We start from the raw sequence: 22580 nt of genomic DNA on the forward strand, positions 1-22580 counted from the left end.
GTCAGGGAAGAGACAGAGAGGACCTTTTCCTGGTTGCCAAGGAAACTCACAGAGAAGCTTCTGCTGGGACTCCTGGGGGCCTGCCCAGCCACCCACTGCCAGTGGTATCCTCACCTGACCCCCTTGGTCCACTGTCCTTTCACTTCAGCAGTTGGTAGGAGCCTGTGGTCTGTGAATAAAAGGAAGGAAATCAGGATGGGAACTCAAAGCCAGGATCAAGGATGTCACCCAGCCCAGCAGCCACTACTGGTGTTCAAAGACACAGAAGCAGAAGCTAGAAGACATGAAAACTGGGAAAAAGAAACTGAAGAGTTGGTTGCTGTTAGAACAGTTTCATACAACCCCTGAGTTCCCATCTCTTGCTGTTATTCCTTCTCAGATAGAATTAGCAAAGTTCTCTTGAGCTAACATTATAGAAAAATGATTAACCAAAAAAAAATCTTATTTTTTTCTAAATGTTGTTTCCCAATGACTGGAGGAAAACAAAACCTCATTAGACTGCTGTTTAGCAGATTTTTTAAAACTGAAAAAATATATATACTTATATTAACAATGGCATAGAGGAAATGATATGGTAGCATACTTGGGATCCTAGCACTTGGGAGAGAGGTGGAGGCAGCAGGATGACAAAGAAGTTCAATGTCATCTTCTTTACATAATGAGCTTGAGGCCCGCCTGGGATACATGCAACCTGCCTCCAAGGAAGGAAGCAAGGAAGAGTGGATGGATACAATTTTTTTTTTTTTTTTTTTAATGAAGAAAAGCCTGGCCTGTTTCATCGTCACCTAAGCATCAACACTGTTGTGGAAGCCGTACACTGAAGACTAGAACCTGAAGCTGGGAGAGGTGAGGTGACTTCAGAAAACTGACCACTTGTTAGCTGAATCACAGGATCCCAGAGACCCCTTTACCCTGTAAAATTCACTTTCCGTGAAAGTGTCTTTCAGCCCCTGAGAGAACAAAGAGCTCCATGGAGTCCTTACAGTACTGAGTTCCGAACAAGGAGCGTGGGGTTAATTCTGAGAGTGGTGATTCTTTAGACAAAAACCTTGCAAACAGAAGAACTGGTAACTCGGTGATTATTATTAAGCACTAATAAACATTTTGAAAATGGCAAGACATGTTATTAGTTCATAAACAGAATGGCAGGCATAAAAAGTATCTTGGTTTTTATCTCTAAAGGCATCAATGTTTTAAGTGACCGCTGGTCTCTTGGTGTCCATCTGGGGACCCCCAAATTAAGCTCCACTTGCATGAGGGAGAGGGTGAGCAGAAAATGGACCTTAGAACCTCCCTCTGCAGTATGCCCTCCACCACAGAGAGATATTGGCGGCTAATGGGCTGAAAAATAAATAACATTTACTGATACTTCTGCTCCTCAAGCATCGTGGCAGCATCTTCAATATAGATCTTTCTTAACTCTCAAATGATCCCTTAGGGGAGAATTTATCATTGCCGCCCCCCCCCCCCAGTTATAACGGGGAAACGGGATTGGAGGATGTAAGACCATAAGGTAATATCAGAAAGCCCAGGGAGTCTATACTTGTAGACTTAGGAAAATACACCTTGCCAGGACCACACCTAAGTCCACTCCCAAGGACCAGGGAGGCGTCTAAAGAGACATAGCTGAAGTCTAAGGGTAAGTCTAAGACATATCTGAGCATCGAAGAACTGAGATGTCCAAGACCCCTTCTTTGGCACCGATCTAATCTCCCTCCCCTTGCACCTTGCACTGGATGATTATAGCCCCCAGCGAATACGGACAGGACCCTTTTAAAGTCAACATACTCTTAGACGTAAGGAAAAGGGGGAGCTAGCGACAGGACCCCTGGGGAGTTTACAAGTCTGGCCTCCCTGGGTTTTACCCCTGGATTGACTGGCTTGGGTTCTCCATACAATGAAACATCTGCAAGAGCAAACTGGTGCTTGTTTTCTAAGTGGTCCAAGAAAACCTTGTCTGCGTGTTGACTGGGCTCTTAGAGAATGGAAGGGACTTCTCTCAAGGATAGCAGAGGCCAACCCTGGCATTGAGGCACATGGGTCCTGCTATGGCAACCTCCTCGGCCAGACCATAACCATCTGGACAGCTGTGTCCCCAGCCACACTCAACTGCCCTGGAGTCGTATTTTCTGCCTGTCCCTGTGGCTTGCTCCTCTTGTCACCTGGGAAGTCTGTGTCTTCCTTTCTACCTGCACAACCTACCCTTTTGAGGCCGGGAATCTTCCTTCCAGACACGGTAGCTGTCTGCCCTCCTCTCAAGGGTACTCCAGAGTTTTATTTTCTCTTACTAAGTGGCTTTGAAACATGGTGAGGCAAGGACCCCACCCCACCCCGCCCTTCCCGCTAGGGACACTGCTGTGTCTATGGAATTCAAGATTCTCCCTCTGTGCTCTGGGTTACCGCTTGCCTGGCCCCCTTCGGGTGTGGCCCAGCTAATCAGAACGACGATGGTCTCTTTGTAGAGTGTGAAGGGTGCACTGTCAGAGGCTGCAGTCCTGTTTCTACGCAGGCACTCGGTGCCTGACACGCCAGGGAAAGGTCTGCGGCGCCGCGGAGCGTGGTGCAGGATTGCCCTGCTCCCACCTCTGCGCACAGACCCTTTTCAAGCTGGCGCGTGCACACAGGCCAGGATGGAAGGCGCCATCCTAACTTCTGCTGTGAGCAGGTGGGAGGGAAGAGACGCGAGAGGTATTCCATTGGTTGTCTGGGAAAATCAACTGCACCTTCCCCTCACTTGCACAGGATCAACTTTTCCCACCCCTTAGGGTGGGCATTAGTACCTTGGGGCCTGAGCCGGAACGCGGGAGCCCAGGGGTCCCGTTTTCAGGGACTCTGGCTCTGCTCAGGCAGCGGGCCCTCCTAGACACCGCGGAAAGTGCTTTATAGTGTCCCGTATCCCTCGACCTGGGCTAGTGAGCCTGTGTCACGACTGCCCGGCTGTCCCGCTCGTGGCGCTGTGGCCGGCAGGTCCCTCCCCCCCTCCCCGCGGGCCCGCACGTGCCGCACCCCTGCGGGTCGAGCGCGGGTCCCGCGGTGGCGCGGCTGAGCCGAGCCTGCCGGCGGGCAGAGAGCCATCCGCCGCCGCATCCCGAGCGGGGCAGCGGCGCGATGCTGCGCTGGAATGAGGAAGCTTGGAGGCGAGGGGAGGGCCCGGGCGCGCTGCGCGCGGGGGTGGCGGCGGCGCGCCGAGCGGGCCCGGCGCGGGCGAGCGGGCTGCAGCCGCGGGCGGCGCCAGCAGGTACGGCCGGTGCCCGCCGCCGCCCGGAGTCCCTCGGCGGCCGAGCCCGAGCCCCGGTGTGGCTGCAAACTTTGTGCGCGCGCGCGGCCCGGCAGGTCGCGGAGTTACGGTCCCGCAGCGGGACCCGGCTGCGGGCGCGGGGACGGGACGGCGCCTCTCTCTCTGAGTCTCTCTGTCGGCCCGGCCCGGCTCCGCGTCCCCGCCGGTGTCCCGAAGCCGCAGGCGTTCGCGCGCGGGGCCCGGGTGGGCTGTGGGACCAGCAGAGCGGGAGGCGGGTCGCGTGCCCCAGCCCAAAGTTTGGTGCGGGGCTCGGGGAGCGCGCTCCGGGCGGCCGCAGGTGGCGGCGCGGGGACCCGGGCCAGGTGCGCTGCCCGCGGGCGGCGCTGTCGCGCGGGACGGCCGGGCGGCCCGGGGGCTCCAGAGCCGGGTCGGAGCCGCGGGGGGCGGGGAGTGCGGCGAGAAATGGGGAACAATGCGAGTGAGCAACTTGAGGAAGTCATTGTGAAAGAAAGCTGGGAATTGCTCGGCCGCCAACTTAGCAGGGCACTCTAACAAGTGCCTGAGCGGCCGCGCCCGGGCCGGCACAGCGGCAGCCCGGCGCAGAGCAGCCCATCCCGGGACGCTCGGCCCAGGCGGGCAGACACCCGGTAGGTCCCGCGGGGTGCAGGAATCCCATATTCCCGGCTGCTCTTCACGCCCCAGGATCAGTCTTGGCCCCCAAAGCGCGGCGCACAAATCCACGTGAGTCTTTTCAAATTAAATTTCAGTAGGAAAACTTGGGGTAACTGATGGATTTTTTTTTAATCTATATAATTAGAAGTAAGAAAGGAAGGAGAGTCGTTCGAAATTCATAGTGCCCGTGTCGCTCACGTCTATCTTCTTTTTTTTTTTTTTTTCTTTCTGAGGACTGCTATGACTTAAGTCAAAACTTCTGTCATTTTAGGTTGGGGCTGCAGGTGCGAGACCAGGCCAGCCTGAGGCATTTCTGAGTAACCCGGGGCCCCACGAAGAGCATGTCCTGCTATGTTTAGGCTTATATCGACATATCTAGAGAGATCACAGAAGCCAGCATTTTCAAAGTCACGGGGAAAGACTCCTTATTTTTGATGCTGCGAGAGCTATTAGCTTTTCTGGTAAGATCCTGTCTGAGTTTGCTTTGTGCAAAACAGAAGTGATCTGAGTATTGAAAGCGTACTTTGCTCATCGCACAGCGTGACCCCAGGTCAGGAAACTATCACAGAGGCATCAGGATGCTTGCAATTTATTTGAAATGTGTGTTGTTGTTTTGTTTTTAATTGCCAGGCATCACTGGTGATTCCCAAGGAATCTATGAGCTTTTGCTTTCCTTCTAATTTGTAAGTGCAGGATATGGCATCCGGTGACCCAAAGGGGTACCAATTCAAAAGGTCTGAGCCAGAAGCAGTTTCCATTTTCTTTCGGTCTGAAGCCCACCAAGAGTGAATTTTAACGTACGGTTTTGCTCAAGTTACCCACGCATAATTTCTATTCTCGGTGCAGACAAGTATTTCATCTTTGAGCTGCCTTGTTTTAAACTTCCGTAACCAAAGTGGTGTTTGGGAAATAGGAATTTACTGGCCCAACCTACCTGTAAAAAAAAAAAAAATGTTTTTAATTGTTGAAAATGTGTAATATGTATAATGTTTTTCATAGACATTGAAATGCTTTTAATGATTGGTTCGTTTTGGTTATGAATTGAGAGGAAGATGAAATCTGTAAGAAAACCCCAGCGCCTGCTTCAGCTTCTTTGTTTGAAGATATTTGTTCTATGAGATTACTTGAATTCATTCTTTTTCTATGAAAGTATTAAAGTAAAAATTTAAACATTATTCATATTATGTTAGTGTGTGTCCAGATCATTTCAGGGACAAATCAGATTATTTGGCATGTGACTCAAAATTTAAACGGGGACAAATATCCATGACAAAAGATTCATCTGCTTACATTGGATCAGCACCCTTTAATACACAGAACATGATGAGGACATAATGTAGGCACATCCATGTAAATAACAGTAGAGCATTTTTATAGACTGTACAATTTGTTTTGATAAAACATGTATAATTTCAACTTTCCCCACAAACATGCATGGCTGTTCCTTTTTAGCACAGGATAAAATGTGCTTCCAAGGCTTACAGTGCACTATTGCTGATGGCCAAAATGTTTTGAGTCTAATGACTTTGGATTTTTGTTGTTGTTATTCCTGGTAATAACTGAAACCTAGAGTTAAGAAATTCCAAGGTACTTGTTTGTTTAATACATTGGTGTTTTAATTGAAGGGCCAGACCCCAAGTATCCCCCCAAATTTAGAAGCATCATAGCAATAATAGCCCACCAGGGTGGCTACACAAGCAGACAGGGGCTACTAAGAAAGTGTGAGAGCATGGTGTTCGCCTCTTTGGGGAAGTTTGTATGTTTTCTCCTAAAGAGAAAGCAAATGGTGGCTGTTCCTGCAGCATTGCCATTGTTGAACAATCAAGATCACGCTGAAGTCATTGGCCCAGAGGTCTAAAGCCTGGCAGGGACGTAGGCCCCCGAATTTTCTTTACTTCACTCGAGGCTGAGTATAAGGATGATGTTTCTTTGGTTTCGGGAAGTTTTTTCCTTGATTTGAATTTGTGTGTTTTATATTTAGTTAATATAACTGCACTTCGTTGCTGAGAATGTCAGAACTTCTGAACTTCGAGAGGATCATATATCAGGATTATTTATATTGACATATAGGAAATAAATTACATGTGCACGTTTGTACGCCTGCTTGCACGCGTCACACACACACTCGTGTGGCGTGAGAGAGGCTTGAAAGAAGCAATGGAAGAAGTTTTCACATCAAATAGACCTGTCATGAGGGATAAATTTCCTTCATCTTATTTACTTTTCACTTTTTTTTAAGTATAACATAAAAATGGTTTCTCTGTAATGGCAATTTGGGTGTGGATCATGTTAGTTTTATAATACTAGGTAATTTTGAGTGGTTGCCAAGTTTTGCACATTCGTGTACTATTACTGCAGTTAGTCAAGATCCATCAACTCTAGTGAGAATAGCATTATATCCCCTGGAATATTTGACAGTTCAGAGCAATCTCTCTGTAAAATAAGCTTGCCATGTTCTGAGGAAAATGATGGAAGTGATTTCAGCCTCAGAAGGCAAGCCAAGAGCCTCTGACTTCCTTGGGAGCCATTAGCTTCCGATGCCTGTTTTTAAGGCCAGCAAATATTTTGGGACATTGTGGTTCCTCCTTTTAGCTGTAGCTCCTGCTCTGGCTAGAAACCTATGAACAGGACTGTTCTCTTTTCTAGCTCTCTCAGGCTTCTTCATTTCATAGGTTCATCGTGTGATCATTACATTTTATAGAAAAACACATGAAATTTAAATGCAACAGGTGATCTCTCCTGGGGATACAGAGAGAGAAACAGAAATCCATTTCACATCTCGGAAGAGATCTTGATCATTGCTCAAAAAAGGCACACACACTTTTTTTTCTTAATCTAGGCTTTAGGATCCATCACGGTGGTGCTGATGAAATATTCACACCCTTGTTCTCCATGTAAACCTCTGCTTCCTCACATTCCTTTCAATTTAGTAACTAGCTTTATACCTCAGCTTATTCTGTCCCATTGTTGGAACATATGTTCATGTTCTTAGAATTTCAGTGCCACCTCTTTGATAGTGTTTGTTTGATGTAGCCCTTAGCTGCAGGATGATAATGTAACAATTTTGTTTAAGACTTGTGTAAGCATTTTTTTTTTTGCGTTCAGTACCACCTGTTATAAGTGAACTATGTCAGACAACAAAGTATGATTTACGAAGTATTTCTGAGGGGAAAATGGGTGTTTGCCCTGGTTTTAAGGTATCCTGCTATTCTTCGTGAGAAGGTCCCAAGGGGATATGATATGTCTGGCTGAGGCACAATTTAAGGACAACTGGCAAATTATTTTCATTGGCATTTTCCCATTTTCATGTTAGACTGTGATAAATAAATGGATACCAGGGTGTCTTCAGCCAACCAGCTGCCGATTAATGTTAAAAAAAAAAAAAGAAAGAAAAAAAGCTGAAAAACCAAGTCTCAGGCATGGGAGCCATTGGCCTTTTCCTTTGCAGGCCTGGCCCTGCTGCTTTTCTCCCATGACCATTTCTCGCCAGGGGGAAGTCACAATTCCTGTTGATTAAAAGAACACCCCTTTCCACCCTCTGTCTGACAAATCAGACATCCGAATGATTTCTGAACTCATTTTGGTTAGGACAGGAAGCACAGGCTCCCTTCCTGTGTGTGCTTCCCTGAGAGAAAACTAGCTTCCCTCCTTCTTTGCATACTTGGGCTACTGGTTCCACCTATCTCTGAACCCCAGTGGTGTGTGAAGGCGGCAGTGGGACCTTGGAGGAAGAGGGATCTGAGGCCCACCCAGGGACCAGGGTCCTTCCTAGGTGGATACTGAGAGGAGACTCAGACCAAGGCTGGATTTGTGTGGCAGAGAGAGGCAGCTCTTGGTTGGCCTTGGGGAGGCACGAGTTTGGTGGTGAGTGTCACGTCGTTTGGCTTCTTGTGTTTGCTTGACTTGATCTAGCCAGTGTTCCTTCCATTTCCTGCCAGGGGTTTTGGCGAGCAGCCTTCATCCAGAGCACCTCCCTGACACCCCTGCCCAGCTCCCTGTCTTGCGGTGATGGAGAGCATCATTAGGCTCCATCTGTGTGCTCTGCTCTGAAGTTAGACCCATGCTCCACCTCCTGATGGCTTGTGGCACGGGGCCACGGCTTAATGAATTGCTTAAAATGGGCCCTAATTAGAGCAAAAGGGCTTTCTTCATTTTTTTCTCAATCGAGTGTGCAGTGATTCATTTTTCTTCAGGAAACAGCTCACCTCTGCAGCAAATATGACACTTGCCACCATTTTCAAAACAAAAGTTTAAGCTGATGGGTGGAGGGTTACGTGTAATAGACTACAGAGTCTGAAGAGAAAGCTGATGCTGTCCCAAGCTGTTTTCCTTTCTTTCTCACATTCTCTCCTTTTTCTTTCCTTTTTTCTGATGTATGTGTTATTTTGGCTAAACTATTGAAACAACCAATTCATGAAGAACATTCTTCGTAGTCCATATATACACACATACATACATACATACACGTAGATACATCAAGTAAATTTTTGTGTGTATGTGCTGTGTTTTTTGAAATTCCACACTGACTCTACGCTGTATGTCAGTTTCTGTTATGTTCAAACTGTTGGAAGATGAACAATGTGGTTTGGAATAATCTTTTGCCAAAGCTAGCCATTCTCTGAGGACCACCTTAGCAGGTTTTGATAATTTTCTGTCATATCACATTTTCACTGGTAAATTTGGAGCAAATAAAATCCCACAAGATAATTCCTTTGACCTAATGGGTGGGATATTTAATTTAGCATCTTTGAGAGACATGAAAATGAGGCACTGACCTTTTGCAAGCTTACCTGAGGCTCCCTGAAATGTGCCCCAATGCTTTTAGTGGAAACTAGAGAAAGCCATCGACCCCCTAGTGCAAGCCCCACTTTCAGCCTGAAAAAAGTGACCTTCTCTCCCTTGTTTGTGTAGAGTAGAAAACTAAAGTGATATTCAAAGAGACCTGTTGTAAAAAAAAAAAAAAACAGGTAAATTGTGTATCCCACTTCATCAAATGAAAACCAGCTTTTAATTGCCTCAGGTCCTTAAAGCAAAGGATGTCCATTACTTTTTTAAACATGGTTTGGAAAGGTCTAGTTCTTTCCCACCAAGAATGTGTTGGTACTTTATCATGAGGTTATATATGTCTGACTGAATTTAAAGGATTTCAGTTTTATTAAGAGCGTGCAGGACTTTTGTCGAAGTTGTGAACTTTTCTAAAAAAGACTTAGAGCATGGAAAACTCATTGTCCTTGTCAGCTGGAAGACGGCAGAACAGTCCTAGCTGGCACTAAAACTGAGCTCCCCTGCATTTGGCTTTCTAAAGGACAAGAGCATTTTCTGCCCAATTATAAATAGACACGCTGATTTTTGTAACTGTACAAATGAGGAAGTTGTGAGGTTCCATAAGGTTCAGCTGATGACCCTTGTCTCCTGGGTTTGCATGAGGATCCTTGCAGGCTGAAGGTGGAGGATGATAAAATCCATCCAAATGGCCTGGGTTGGGTGGACACACATTACATCTCAATCTTGTTCATGATGCATGGCTTTGGCATGAAAGTCTTGAGGATGCCCCCTGGTCTGGATGAGAGGACACTGCTACTGAGCCGTATTATACAATGAAATTAAAAAAGAAAAAGAAAAAATGAAGTTCCTTGGGATCCGACTGGAAAGCCAATGTAGATAGTCAAGTGTTGTTTTTCCTGTCGTTATTCAGTTTATTGTCCATAGTAGCTATTAGATAACTGATTTTTCCCTCTGTTGACGCTACAAGTGTCTTGTTTACCCCATCAGAAGTTGAGTGAGCAAAGTACTAAAGCCCTTAAAAGTACTAAAGTCCTTAAAAGACCATGATGTGATTTAGGGAACTCAATTTTTTAATCTAAATTAGAATACTGTGAACACAGCTTTGAAATGAGAACATATTACATGTTAATATTTTAATAGTTTTTATTCAAAAGTTATTTCATTTTAAGTGATGATAATTGAATTTTACAGGTGCTGTGAATAAAGCTAACATCAATTCCAGTGCTTTAGGGAAAATGGACACAGAGTTCATGTGGCCTACCCTAACCGAATAACAATCAGTAATCTGTCCTCCTCTCGGAAGCAGAGACTAGATGCTCCTTATTATGTCTGGGGTATGCCACAGTGGCCTTTTATATTTCAAATGATAAGAGGCCAGTGTTTGTCTCAGTGAGCTCAGTAACGATTCTGACCTGGAACGTGAACAGTGTCCCATCTTGTTGAGACGATAAGTAAAATGAAAAGCAATGTAGGATGGTACCTGGGAAGAACTGCTCAGTATCAGCAGCGAACAAGCCAAGTCAGACTGCCTTCTCGGTTACATTTGCTCAGTGTGCACGTAAGGCTTCCTGAACAATAGGATGATAGCTCAGTGAAGTTCTGCATGGTTTAACTTCTTTAAGCCTAAACAATGTAAAGCCTTGGGCAAATAAGCTGGCCCAGACCCTTTTAAGCAAAGTAGAGTTGTAGAAACAGCAGCATCAGAGGTAAACTTTTCTTAATGTTATGGATGTACAAGTGGGGTTTTTCCCACCAGATATAACTTTAAGGTTGTATTTTCAAGTGTCCACTTGACAGAATTTACTTGTATGTCTATGTAATTTCACTGCCAAAAGTCACAATGAGATACTGTGTGGTTTTATTTTTGTTGTTGTTGTTTTGATTTGTTTTGTCTTTTTGTAACACTGCATTCCTTTACCAAATTAAAAAAATAATAATAATGTTGTAAGTTTGTACTTATCTCTTTTAAAACAAACTAGAGCTAATAAAAGCTTGGGAGAACAGGGCTCTGCCATCTCTTTTTAACAATTACAAACCATCAGCACTTTGGGAACTATCTGTGTGAATCAGTCTTGTGGAAGCTGTTGCTGTATTTTAAAGATAGAAATCTCATTTGTGCTACATTTCCATTCTCTCACACTACTCCAGGCCATGCATAATGGTCTTCCACAGTAAGAGGGCAGAAGAAAATATTTCTAAACTTATACTTTTTTTTTTCCCTTAAGTGATGAAGTGTGAAAGGCAATTTATATTTGAGGAAGTTCCTTGCGAAGTGGGCAGTGACGATGGTCCAAATCAGAAAGCATGTTAATTATAACTGCGTGTCTCACCTCCGTTGCTGTGAGTGGGTGGCCGGTGTGTAGGATAGACAGGAAACATAGCTTTGTGTGTGAACATGGCTTACCTGAGGGAGGAGAGAGCAAAAGTAACACTGACTGTCATGCCAGGACACTTGTGACCCTCTTGTCCCCAATTCCATTGTCGACATTTTTTAAGCAGTCTTTCTTGTATAAATCCACCATCTTTCCTTTTTATTACTGTAGCGCGGGGAATTCACCCTGTTGCCCAGGCTAGGCTGAGACTCATAAACTCATACATAGCCTGGGCTGCTCTGAAACTCACATGCCCCTTTGAAAGTCCTGGGATTACAAGTGTGAGCCACGGTGCCTGGTTCCACCATTTTCTCTTACATGGCACAGAACAGGTGTTCAGTCATGGGTTTTTATCTTTATTTTGTGCTGTCTTTCCTTCTCTCTCTCTCTCTCTCTCTCTCTCTCTCTCTCTGTCTGTCTGTCTCTCTCTCTCTCTCATGTGTGTATGGTATGTGTGTATACATGTTCATGTATAGGTGCACCTGTGTGTGAAGGCATGCAGTGTATGTGCAAAGGCCAGAGATCAAAATGGAGAATTTCCTTCAATCTCTCCCCCTATGTCTCCAGGCCAGAGTCTGTCCCTAACATCTAGTCTCACAGATCTTTCTGTCCCCACCTCCCTAGCACTGGAATTACAGTTGCCTTACTAGACTTTCTCTGTGGATTCCTGGGATTAAACTCAGTTCCTCATGCTTGCCTGGCAGGCGCTTTATGGACTGAGGCATTGCCTTGGCCCCTTGGCTGTATTTTTTTTTAAGACTTCTGCACTTCCCTTTGACCCTTCTCCTTTTGCATATCAGTTTCTGCCCACAGAGGGAAAAATGTGAAGCCAGGGCTGCTCATCTGAGTGATTTGCCCTGGAGAAGGTTCACAGAACAAACTGCTGGAACCTTCTGCAGCTTAGCTGAATGTGGGAGGAGGGGTGTGCTGAACACTAAATTGGATTCCTGTGCTCCTGTTTGAATCTTGTTTTTCATTGTTATTTGCACCAGCAAAGCTCTGGGAAATAATCATGAAAATGTGTAGATTGGCAGCTAATTTTTGAAAAGAGAAAAGAATCAGAGATGAAATAGGAGTGAGTGCTCAGAAGTTTTTATGTTCTCCCAACCTGTTTTGTCAAATTGTTACGCAGAGCTAGAAGGTCTCTTACTAGATACAAAGACTTTGAATATTGCTGGCCTTTCTCTTGAAGCATTCCTTTTGAAAAAATACAGTGTAATTCGCAGTGATATGATAAATTTGCAAAAATGAAATCTTCAGTGTACAGATGAAAAGACATGTCTCTCACAGAATAATGTGTTTTATTAAAGAGGTCTGTGACCTAGGCATTTTTAATAGGTTATAGTCTTGGACTCAACCCTGCTCCCCATACACACTCACACACACACATTTACTTACTGCCATCAGAACAAGCACTATTGAGTGTCTAAGTAGCTAGTTCCAAGTATCCCTGGGGCAGCTTCACCAGCCATAAAGAAAACCACCAGGCATGTGTGTGTAACTAACTGTACAACCAGAATTTAATGGTGCTTCAGAAGTTCCCTTATGAAGTTTGTCTGGGTTTCAGGCTATTGAAAAGAGTGAGTTTATATTCTTGCCAAATATAAGTGGCTGCTTTTTTTTTTCTATCAGGCATGTGGATCTTGTTACCACTGTGTTACGTTTCTGGAGTTTCTAGAGCAGAAGGCAGATAGGGCCCTGAGTTCAGAGCTCAGCTCTACTGTTTGTTGGACATAGCCTTGGGCAGGCAAGTCTGCTCTCGGCCTTAGTCTTCTGTTCTGCAAAATAGAAATGAGAAAGCAGATCTCGTTGACAAATAGCCATTGGATGCTAGCTCTATGCTGGACTCTGAGCCAAGCTGTCCAATAAAATGCTGGGCAAGGCAGGGTGTTCACAATCTCAGAAAGCTTAACAGTTTAGCTCTCAAATGGCTCACGTATAATGGGCTGCCTAAAAGGTGCCTGTGTTTTTCCTTTTTTTGCTGTAGTTAAGGTCCTCAAAATATATATATACATACATACATACATACATACATACATACATAGATATAGATATAGATAGATATAGATATAGATATATGTATGTCACTGCACATATGTGTGTGTGTGTCACTGCATATCTATAATATATGTCAGCAGAGAGATAACTAGGCAGTTTTGGGAGAGGGGAGGGCATTTTCCTTGAAAATAAATACAAAAGTTAACGTACAGTGTCTGTAAATCTCAGAGGACATTTTTCAAAGCTTGTGGAAGTACAGTACAGGCCAGGTAACAGGCTAATATCTACCGAGCTCTACTCCTGCCTGCAGCAAGCTTTGTGTGCCATGTGCTTAGCAGTTCTCTGATAGCCATACCATTTGGGAAACTTGAAAAGAAAGACGTTTGTGGTTTCTGACTGGTATCTAGTTTTTCATTTTGATGTAATAAGTGTAGGCTCAGCTTGTGAAAACTCTGGAAAGGGCAACTGAGTTATGACATCAAGCACCCCCATGGGGAGAGGTGCTTGCTGTAAGAAGACCTGCCGGTGCCTCTTGATGACTTGTGTGGTCCTGAGCTCTAGTAAGCCCTCCTCTGGGCCTTGCACATTAGAAATGAGCCAGCACTAAGGTAGACCTGGCCTAGCAGCTTACCTGGAGGCAGCAACTGCCCAGGGCTGTTAAACGCTTCTCCCAGGAGCCAGCCAGGTTCCAGCCTGGTGGCAGTGGCCTCTGTGTGGCAAGAGGAAAGGCCCCTGCTCTCCCAGGAAGACTTCCATAGTCTTTAGAAGCACTGTGTCTTTGCTTCCTGCCTGGTCCCCACAGCAATGGGGCCCTTCCTTTGCATTCTGAAACCTGGCACCTATCTTCCTACCCTTCAGGGCTCTTCTCTAAGGTTGGAGATGTGTTGACTCCTATCTGAACCAAGGCAACGAAACCTGTTTGTCTCTGTTTAATCAGAAAAAAAAAGAGATAGAGAGAGAGAACAGACAGGAAGAGAGAGGGACGGGAGGGAAGAGAGAGAGAGACGCGGAAATAGAGATGAGAAAATAGTTAGATTAAAAAAGACAGGAAATGCAAAGAGGTCTGGAGGGATGGTGGGTTATGAGGGAGGCCTCAGTGCTCACTGTCCTAAAGGGCCAGCCTTGGGCAGCCTCTGTCATGCTGGCCTGCACTTATCTCTGCATCTATTTCCCTTTGTGCAAGACTCAGAACTGCTTGCTCCAAAGAAACAATAAAAGCATTCATGTTTAGAGCTGCACAGGCGAGAGCTACTTTACTGAAACTGTGGCACTTTCTCCGTTGGGTTGGCTCTTACCTGAGATTGTTTGCTTTTCCCATGAAAAGTAGACCACCACTACACGTGTCTGTGATAGACTTATTCCTTCTGACACCCACGCTGAGACCTGAAGATACTAGCATTTCAAATTGGTCAAAATTTGGGAAAGCATGCCATTAATTCGCTTTAGTCATTAACTCCTTTTAGTAAATGAAAGCTCCTCTTTTTTTTAAAGCTGAGACCATAACATAACTGAGCTTAAAAATCTTAACTTTTTAAAAGTTTTTAAAAATGTATTCATTTCTGATTGTGTGCGTGTGTGTGTGCATGCACACACGTACATGTGGAGGTCAGAGGTCAGCCTGTGAGAGTCAGTTCTCTTCTTCCATCATGTGGCTCCTGGGGAATCAAACTTGGGTTGCCAGGCTTGAGGACATCACATTTATCTGTTGAGACATCTTTCTGGCCCTTTAAATCCTACCTTTCCCCCTTAGATGCTCTGCATTGCTTCTCCATGGCAGAAGAGGTGCTTTGGAATGTGTTTCGTAAACAGCCCCTGGTAGTCAGAGTGGTACCCAGGGATGGGTTAGAGTCCTTCATGATACTTAGGATGTCCTTGGTAAACTTTGCCTTGAGAGAGGCCAAATCTATCTCTCCCTCACTCTGCCACTGGTAGATTACTTCCTCAGTCTTTACCCAAAAAGGAGCAGACCTTTGGTTTTGGAAAGTTCGAGGGGCTTGTGAAGTCACTGCAGTGATGTCAGACAGGTCCGGGTGCAGAATTCATAGGACATGGGACAGACTAATTCCAACCCTTAGCTTAAAAAGTATCAACTAGCTGAAAGTGTTGTTTATGGTTGAACTTTAAACAAAGCAAGGGACCACTATATGAGTTACAAGTCCAGAGAAGGTGAGATTGAAGATGTGCATGAAAATCAAAGTGAGGTAGACTGTATCACAAGGGTCCGCCTGTCCTAGTGGGCAGGATATCTGTCTCAAAGGGACCCAGCAGAGCAGCCATGTGCTGAGGTGAGCTTCTAAGATCCTGAAAGGCACCACTTTTGCCACAGTGCCCACAGGGACTTGATCCAAGTACTGTCAGTGGTCTCACTTCTCTGTCCCCAGAACCTGAGAGCTGCCTCCTCTGCCCATGAAATGACTGTTCAGAGAAGGGCAGGCACTCTTACTCATGGCCCTTATAAAACGTGTTTTCCTTTGAACTGGAAGTAGCTTCAGTGTATTATACTGGGCTGTCATCTAGTGAATCCTTTAATACATAGACATTAAAATATAATTAATGATGGTACTCTGTAGAAGTTAAATAAAAGTTGATATTAGAAAAATATTTTAGCAGCTCCTCTGGAATATGTTTAGTGGTCTATTTTATCAAAAGCATAAAAACACACAGACAAAAAGCTAAACGTTAAAAATATTATTAGTCCCTAAGTAGTAGAACTTACATGAGTTTCTTACCAAAAAAAACTCATTTGCATCACAAAAAGTTCAAAGCTCACATTACAAACATTTTGTGTTGAGGTCACTAAGTTCTGTTTCACCAACCAGCACTAGGGCATCTCAGAGCTTATAATGAGCTCCATAAATCGGTGTGTTTGTGGCCAGAAAGCCACAGGAATAAGGTCTCAGCTCTCACTAGCGCAGCCCAGCCCCGCCACACAGCCAGGCCTCTCCTGAGTCCACCTTTATCACTGTTCTGACAGTTTCTGAAGAATCGCATCCTTTTGCCTTTTCCACTGAAAGGCTGTAGGACTCTGGCACTAAGCTTCTGGCTACTCTTGTACTGGCAGTGATCTTCTCTGGGGCTGCTCTGTCTCATTTCAGTGGCTGCTGGGTCTTCATTGCAGGTCTGAAGCATATGTGTACTCCAACAGGACCTTTGTCTCCCTGTGGTCCTGGCGCTCTCCTAAGCCCCATATCAGTTCAGAAAGCAGGGCTGCTATTTATGTCTTCCTTATGACTAATGATACTCTTCAAAAAAAATACATATTCCATCCACATGTACCATAAAAAATGTTAAAGATAAAAAGATATATAAAGTTTTAAATGTATATAGATATCATATAATTACATATATAGCTACATATGACATGCATATACATGTATAATACATGCATATATGAATATATGCTACATATATATATATATATATAATGTCTTACACATGATTCTCTGTTGTATAAAACTATATACATATGTGTTACTGCCCACACAGTTTCCCAAACAATTGAAATCCCCCATCAGTTTCCAGGTCTCTGTTAAAAGCAGGCCTTTGCCCATATCCCATAGCTGAACCAAAGACATGGTGGTACCCAGAGAAAAACAAAGGGACTTGGCTTAGACTCCACAGTCTAAGTCTGTTGGCAGGGATAGCTATCTAGCAGAGCATGATGAGCAGATTCAATGAAGTCGCCCCAGAATCTGCTGGACATAGATTTCTTATCAAGCTACTGGGTGTTATGTACTAATAATATAACATCTAAGGGTACCTGAGTGCTTTGAGATGTGGCCCAGGAGCCACATCCCACGGCCTTCATTTCTTTCCCTCTGGCTTTCTCCCTGGCATGGCCACTATAGGACAGCCTCTTACTATGGGTGTTTTCAGCTCCAACCAAGATGAGGAGCCAGCCAGAGGCCTGCAAAACAGGAAGTTTGGGCCCTCTCCTGGCTTGTTCTGTCACTTCTCTCTGTGAGAGGGTGCTGGTGGAATCTGAGGCTATTGCTGAGGAGTGGGAGACAAGGACAGAGCTTGTATTGCCCATCTGCCAGGCTGGAGGTGTATTCATTATTGATGGAGGTAGTGCGTTGCTGTTCAGATATGCAGCCAGCCTGGGTAAATGAGACATTCTTCAGCAAATTGCTTCGTTTTTTGATTGCTGATTGTACGCGTGTCACCAAGCTGACTCAAGGTTCATCGATGCATGCTCAGTAAATTAGAAAGAACATAACTATGGATCAGCCAAGAGAATGAATTCTGTGCCTACAATGACCCAGGGCCATTTAATTTTCTGCTTAATTTTGTTGCAGTCAGTTTGCATTTTGGGTTATTATGCAGTAGGAAATTAACAATAAATAACAAATTTGGTCCTCCTGTGCTTGTAATGATATTTTTATAAATCTTTGTAATGCTGTTTTTTAAAGGATCAAGGTCTGTGCTAGTCTGATACTCCAGCAAGTATGTGAAGAGGAAAATGCATTATTCTTACCAGATAGCCTTGTTGTTAAAGAGTGTAATTTCTCTCTCTCTCTCTCTTCCTCTCTTTCTCTCTCTCTCTGAATTTTTGCTTTAAACTAAAATCCATTTCTCTCTTTTCTTTCTCAGATAATCTGAAGACAATGGATGCTGACGAGAGTCAAGACATGTCCCAAGTTTCAGGTGAGACTGTGGGTGATAGATGTATGTCCAGAAGTTGTCCTGACCATGCTTGGGGGAGCTAGCAAGGCTGCCATAAAAGAAAAGACCTGAAGACATGTGTGTCAGGGTTTTCTTCAAATTTTAAAGCATCCTAATTTGAGAACCTGAACATAAAAACCTCCCAAACTAAATCAGTTATAGTGTTAACTCTGAAAGCGACTCAAAAAGGATTAAATACTGTACTTTTGGAGAAAACTATAATGGCTTTGTCTACCAAACATCTAAAACGCATGCCAAAGTGGCATTTAAAAGATAAAGGATGGGAGAGGAAGAGGAAGAGACAGCAGCATAAAAAGAAAGCATAACCACCAACCGGGCCCAGTTCAGAATCTGAGCAGTGACCAAGTGTAGAAGGCAAAAACATGGCTGCCTGGGTCTTCTCATCTTACCAGACCTGGAGAGTGGAATACTACAGCTAGTAGAAAGGTGGAGTCAGGTTCCAGGCTGTCCAGTGAGGCAACACTGAGGATGGGCCATCCAGCAGATCCTGCCCTGTTCCTGTGTGCATATGTGTATGAGGCCCATTCCCTCCTGGCCCTGTATCTGGACAGTACCTGGAAGCAGAGTTCCTGGACGAGGAGGTTTATTCAGTAGTTCTGTTTCAGAGCCTCCAGGCAATTCCCCAGTCCCAGAAGCATGACCTCTATATGGCACTGGTCAGTCTGCCATCTGTGCCTTGGCCGCATTGCCTCCTCAGTTCTGGAGAGGTGTTTATGTGTTCACAGGTTTACATTTTGGTCCAGATGGGTGGTCCTGAGGGAACCTATGCTCGATATGTCATGCTGCTGGGCTCACTAGAGGACCTCCATGTCTACCCCTCTGGAGATGGGCCTTCAGCAAGTCACATGTGTTTCTCCTGCACTCTTCCTTTTCTTTGTCAGCTTTCAAGCTTAAATTTCCCACAATGCAAAGAACAATGAATGGCCACTTTTAAAAGGTTTCGACCTGTTGCCTTCCTAGTTGAGAGTGCTCTGTCAATCTGGTTTTAACTATGCCAAAAAAAAAACTTGTTCATGTGATACAGTTTACCCAATTCAGTTTAAGGAATCCATCTTAAAAATAGACTCTTACAAGTGGACAAAACATTCAAGCACACATTTACTGTGGTGTTCTCATTAATACTTAAACACTATGGCATGTGCACTGACCTGTACCCTCAGCTCTTAAAACCAAGGACAGTGGGAACATGAAGGTGTGGAAAGAAATCTGAAATGTGCATGAAAATGGAGATGATACCAGTGGGAAAATAAGATAAATTACACATATGTGTGCATACATACATTCTTCATGCTTGAGTAGACAGTTACAGAGATTCTGGAGGGTGTATGTTAACCTGGACTTCCCCCCAGAAGCTGAGTGTTAGAAGAAAGACTGGCCTGCTTGAGGGAGCACAAGAAAAGAGACGTATCTCTTTTAGAGTTAGACGTATTACCTTTTAGAGTTATTTGATTTTTTTTTCTTTTATGCTTCTTAAGCAAAACAGTAAAGTGAAGAGATGCTTTTTAGCTTGTCACAGCTACTTACCCATCCCCCAAAGCCCAGAAAAACAGTGTGTGTGAAACATAACTAAAGGAGGAAGATGGGCTCTACTTATGGAAGACCTCACCCTCTGGACTCACCCCTTACAGCTGGATTGCTTTGAATGTCACAATAACAGGGATGTTGAGAAACTTCAAGGGCAAGAACAGCCCCTCTTGTTGGTTCTGTTTCTCTGCTTTTCTCCACTGCTTTGACCTCAGAGGACTTCTGAGTTTATGTTTTACAAAATGCACTCAGTAGGGGTGAGAACTCTTGGTGCCCATGGCACCTACTTTCTTGATGTTCTAATGTCAAAACAATAGGCTAGAGAAGAAATCAACCCAAATGCCCATCAGTAAATAAATGGATAAAGTGTGGTATGTGTATATAATGGAATACTATTTAGTTATAAATGTTGGAATCCTGTCATTTAGGACAACGTGCATAGAACAAGAGCATTACGTTAAGTGAAATAGTCCAGGCACTAAAGGTCAATGGTATGCACACGTATGCTTGCGTGTGTGTGTGTGTGTGTGTGTGTGTGTGTGTGTATACATATACATAAAGAAGCATAATAAAAGAATAAGTCAATAAGGTAGGACCTTGAGCTGATTCCTAAAAAGTGAACAAAAAGCAAAGAGGAAAGGAAAAAGCATTTCAGACAGAAAATGCCATGATATTTTCAGTGCTTCACAAAGATTATAGCAATTTATTGAGGTAACATGGCAGCAACACAATGTTAATAACAACAACAACAAAAAGAGCATCACAAAGGAAACAGAGCCCCTAACCTAAGGCTGCATATCTTTATATAAGTCTTCATCCCATGTTACAATTGCATTTTCATACTTATTTGTAGGATCATTTCCACGTTTTACCCCATGAAGGACATGCCATTGTGTGTTCAATACTGTTTATAGTAAGTAAGCAGTATGATTATGTTAAGTGACTTGTGGATGGATTGAATAATATTTGAAGATTTCTCTAAAAAGGAGGCTGAGGGAATAATTTCTGCCAGAGGCCAGAGAGTAGAGGAGGATTCTAATGGAGAAGTTGATCAGTGGATACAAAGCCAGAGGAGGGATAAACTCCTGTGTACGTTTGCACAGTATGTTGACTGCTCTTGGCAATAATGTAGCATATCTCAAAATACCTAGAATACAGGATTCTGAATCTGCTCACGAGAAATGGTCTGGTGTGGTGGGTGTGTCACCCACACATATGTATTTGAGTGTTGCACGCTGAATGCATGACTGAAATCTCGGACATCATACTATACCACATAAACATGAACAATTATTGGGTGTCAGTGAGAAATGAAAAACAATAAGGATGCAAACACCCTCTAGCCTTGAAAATTACCTCTAAAATGCTAACTATGAGGAATAGTCAATAATCTCTTTTTTTCCATTTTGATCCCAGGGCTTGCAAATGCCTTGGTTCCTTGAACTTCCTTTTCTTGCCCTTAACATTATGCTGAATGCTTCATGTACTGTGGGCTGCTCTAAAAGAGAAGACAGCTAGGGGCAGGGACAGCAAGACAGCCTGAAAAACTCCTTCACTCTCCTTTTTGTTTGAAAAAGTTTGGTCTGAAATTTTCCCTGTATGCCCATAGCAAAAGAATGACCCTCTCTCCAACCCTGATGCAGTTGCCAAGTTCTGTTTTTTGAATGTTCTAAGCAATGGTTAGTGCATCCATGGAGTGTGTCACACTTGGGAAAGAATTACACTTCTTTTATACTTTTATATTTCTTTAAATTTCATAATCTTCAATTCAAAGCCATATTTCCTTCTTTGTCTGCCTAGACTGGGAAGAAAGTAGGAAGGATACACATTTGGCTAAAAAGGAGTTAACTTGTTTGTTTTGCTTTGTTTTTCTTGCAGCCCTGGGGATGGAACCCAGAGTTTTGCTCATGCAAGGCAAGCATAGGATTCTCCCTAATATGTATGATACTTAACAAACACAGTCCTCACGAGGCCCCTGTTTTCAAAGCCTTTGGGTTCTTCTTCCCTGGAGTGTACCCTAAATGTGGATGGTGCTCCAACTGATGCCACCTGTGGGTGGGGACAATCTTAGAGGTTGACAAGCATTGCAGATCATGCTCACTGACTTGAGCCCATTAGTTGTGGTAAGCTTACTGATAGGAATTGTCTCTAACTTGCAGGTGTGTCCAGCCTTATTACACTGTCTCCTACAGAGATCACATTCAGGGACAATGCAATTAAGCTACAAAATAATCACCAAGAACCCCTCAATGTTTTCAGCATGTTTACAGATTGGGGCACAAAATCTCTCCTGGCCTATAGTCCTCAGACTTGAGGTTGAACACATGTAAATCTAAAGAAAGCTGTCATTTTCTTCAGGCACTCCTCACTAACTTTTTTATTGAAGCTACTTTTCCTATCTTTTCTTCATTAGTATTTTCAAATTACTCGTGCATTTAGATTGCACTTTTGTGTGCCTTCTAAGGAAAGAGGCAGTCTATGTATGGGAAGAAGCTTGTGGAAGTTGTAAGACCGTCTCCACACCCATTTCTGACTGCAGCTGTGGGACCCAAGCCAGTGTTCTTGCCTCCTGAACCATGGTGTGTCTCCTATAGCAGCAGGAACTCTGCTGCTATAGCAGCCAGTGAATCTCTGAAGCTTCTCTGGCTCCCATCACCTGAACTATGTATTTGATATTTTCTTAATGCTGTTTGTAATGTATTTGTTGGAACGTGCACACAAGTACACCCTGTAGACATACATAATCTGCGTAGGAAACAAAGGAGCCTCATATATATTAAATAACAAAAGTATCCTACCTAGTTGATCCTAGTAAATCACATTGATTGAGCACTCTGAGTGACCCAAATACTATTCTAAGCATTTTCTCATTTTCACCTTACAAAAGCCCACTGCAGAAGGACACCATTATCTCCACGTTGTAGGAAGCTGAGACCCCACCCATAAGAAATTGACACGAAGTCCCACAGAGAGCCAGGGAGAAAAAGTACTGCAGCCTAGGCTATAAGCGTCTCCTCTCTCTAGGGTGGTGGTTCTGTAGTAGGTGCGTTTACTTACCCCTGGGATTATGTTCCCTTAGTTCTGTCTGCATATTAAAGATGCATGCCTTTGGGAGAGAATCCTAGAGCTTTGCCGGATATCTGGGTGAATTATAATCCACTTGAGAAATCATGTACTTTTAGCTTCAGATTAAGGGAACAATTGCTTTACTTTGACCACAAAATCTTCTCAAAGACATTACTTGACACATAGGCAACAGGCTATTAAGTATACATTGGTATGTTTATAATTTAGCCAGAAGTTTT

General features: G+C 44.0%; 1 protein-coding gene across 25 annotated transcripts in view; it reads left to right on the top strand.

The window, feature by feature from the left end:
* The first annotated feature begins 2488 nt into the window (after positions 1 to 2488).
* Positions 2489 to 22580, top strand: part of Ikzf1 (IKAROS family zinc finger 1) — a 91302-nt gene continuing 71210 nt past the window's right edge. For 3 of the 25 annotated variants that reach the window (XM_060365673.1, XM_060365674.1, XM_060365676.1), the window contains exons 1-2: positions 2490 to 2688; positions 17659 to 17712. In XM_060365673.1, the coding sequence (XP_060221656.1) occupies positions 2631 to 2688; positions 17659 to 17712 (112 nt within the window). In that variant the 5' untranslated portion in view covers positions 2490 to 2630. Of the gene's footprint in view, positions 2689 to 3180; positions 3239 to 3493; positions 3980 to 7047; positions 7775 to 17658; positions 17713 to 22580 lie in introns of those variants that run through there. The other 22 variants (XM_060365671.1, XM_060365678.1, XM_060365675.1 and 19 more) reach the window with 19 other exon arrangements.

The sequence above is a fragment of the Meriones unguiculatus genome, chromosome 12 (assembly GCF_030254825.1).
Source record: "Meriones unguiculatus strain TT.TT164.6M chromosome 12, Bangor_MerUng_6.1, whole genome shotgun sequence".
Classification (NCBI taxonomy): Eukaryota; Metazoa; Chordata; class Mammalia; order Rodentia; family Muridae; genus Meriones; species Meriones unguiculatus.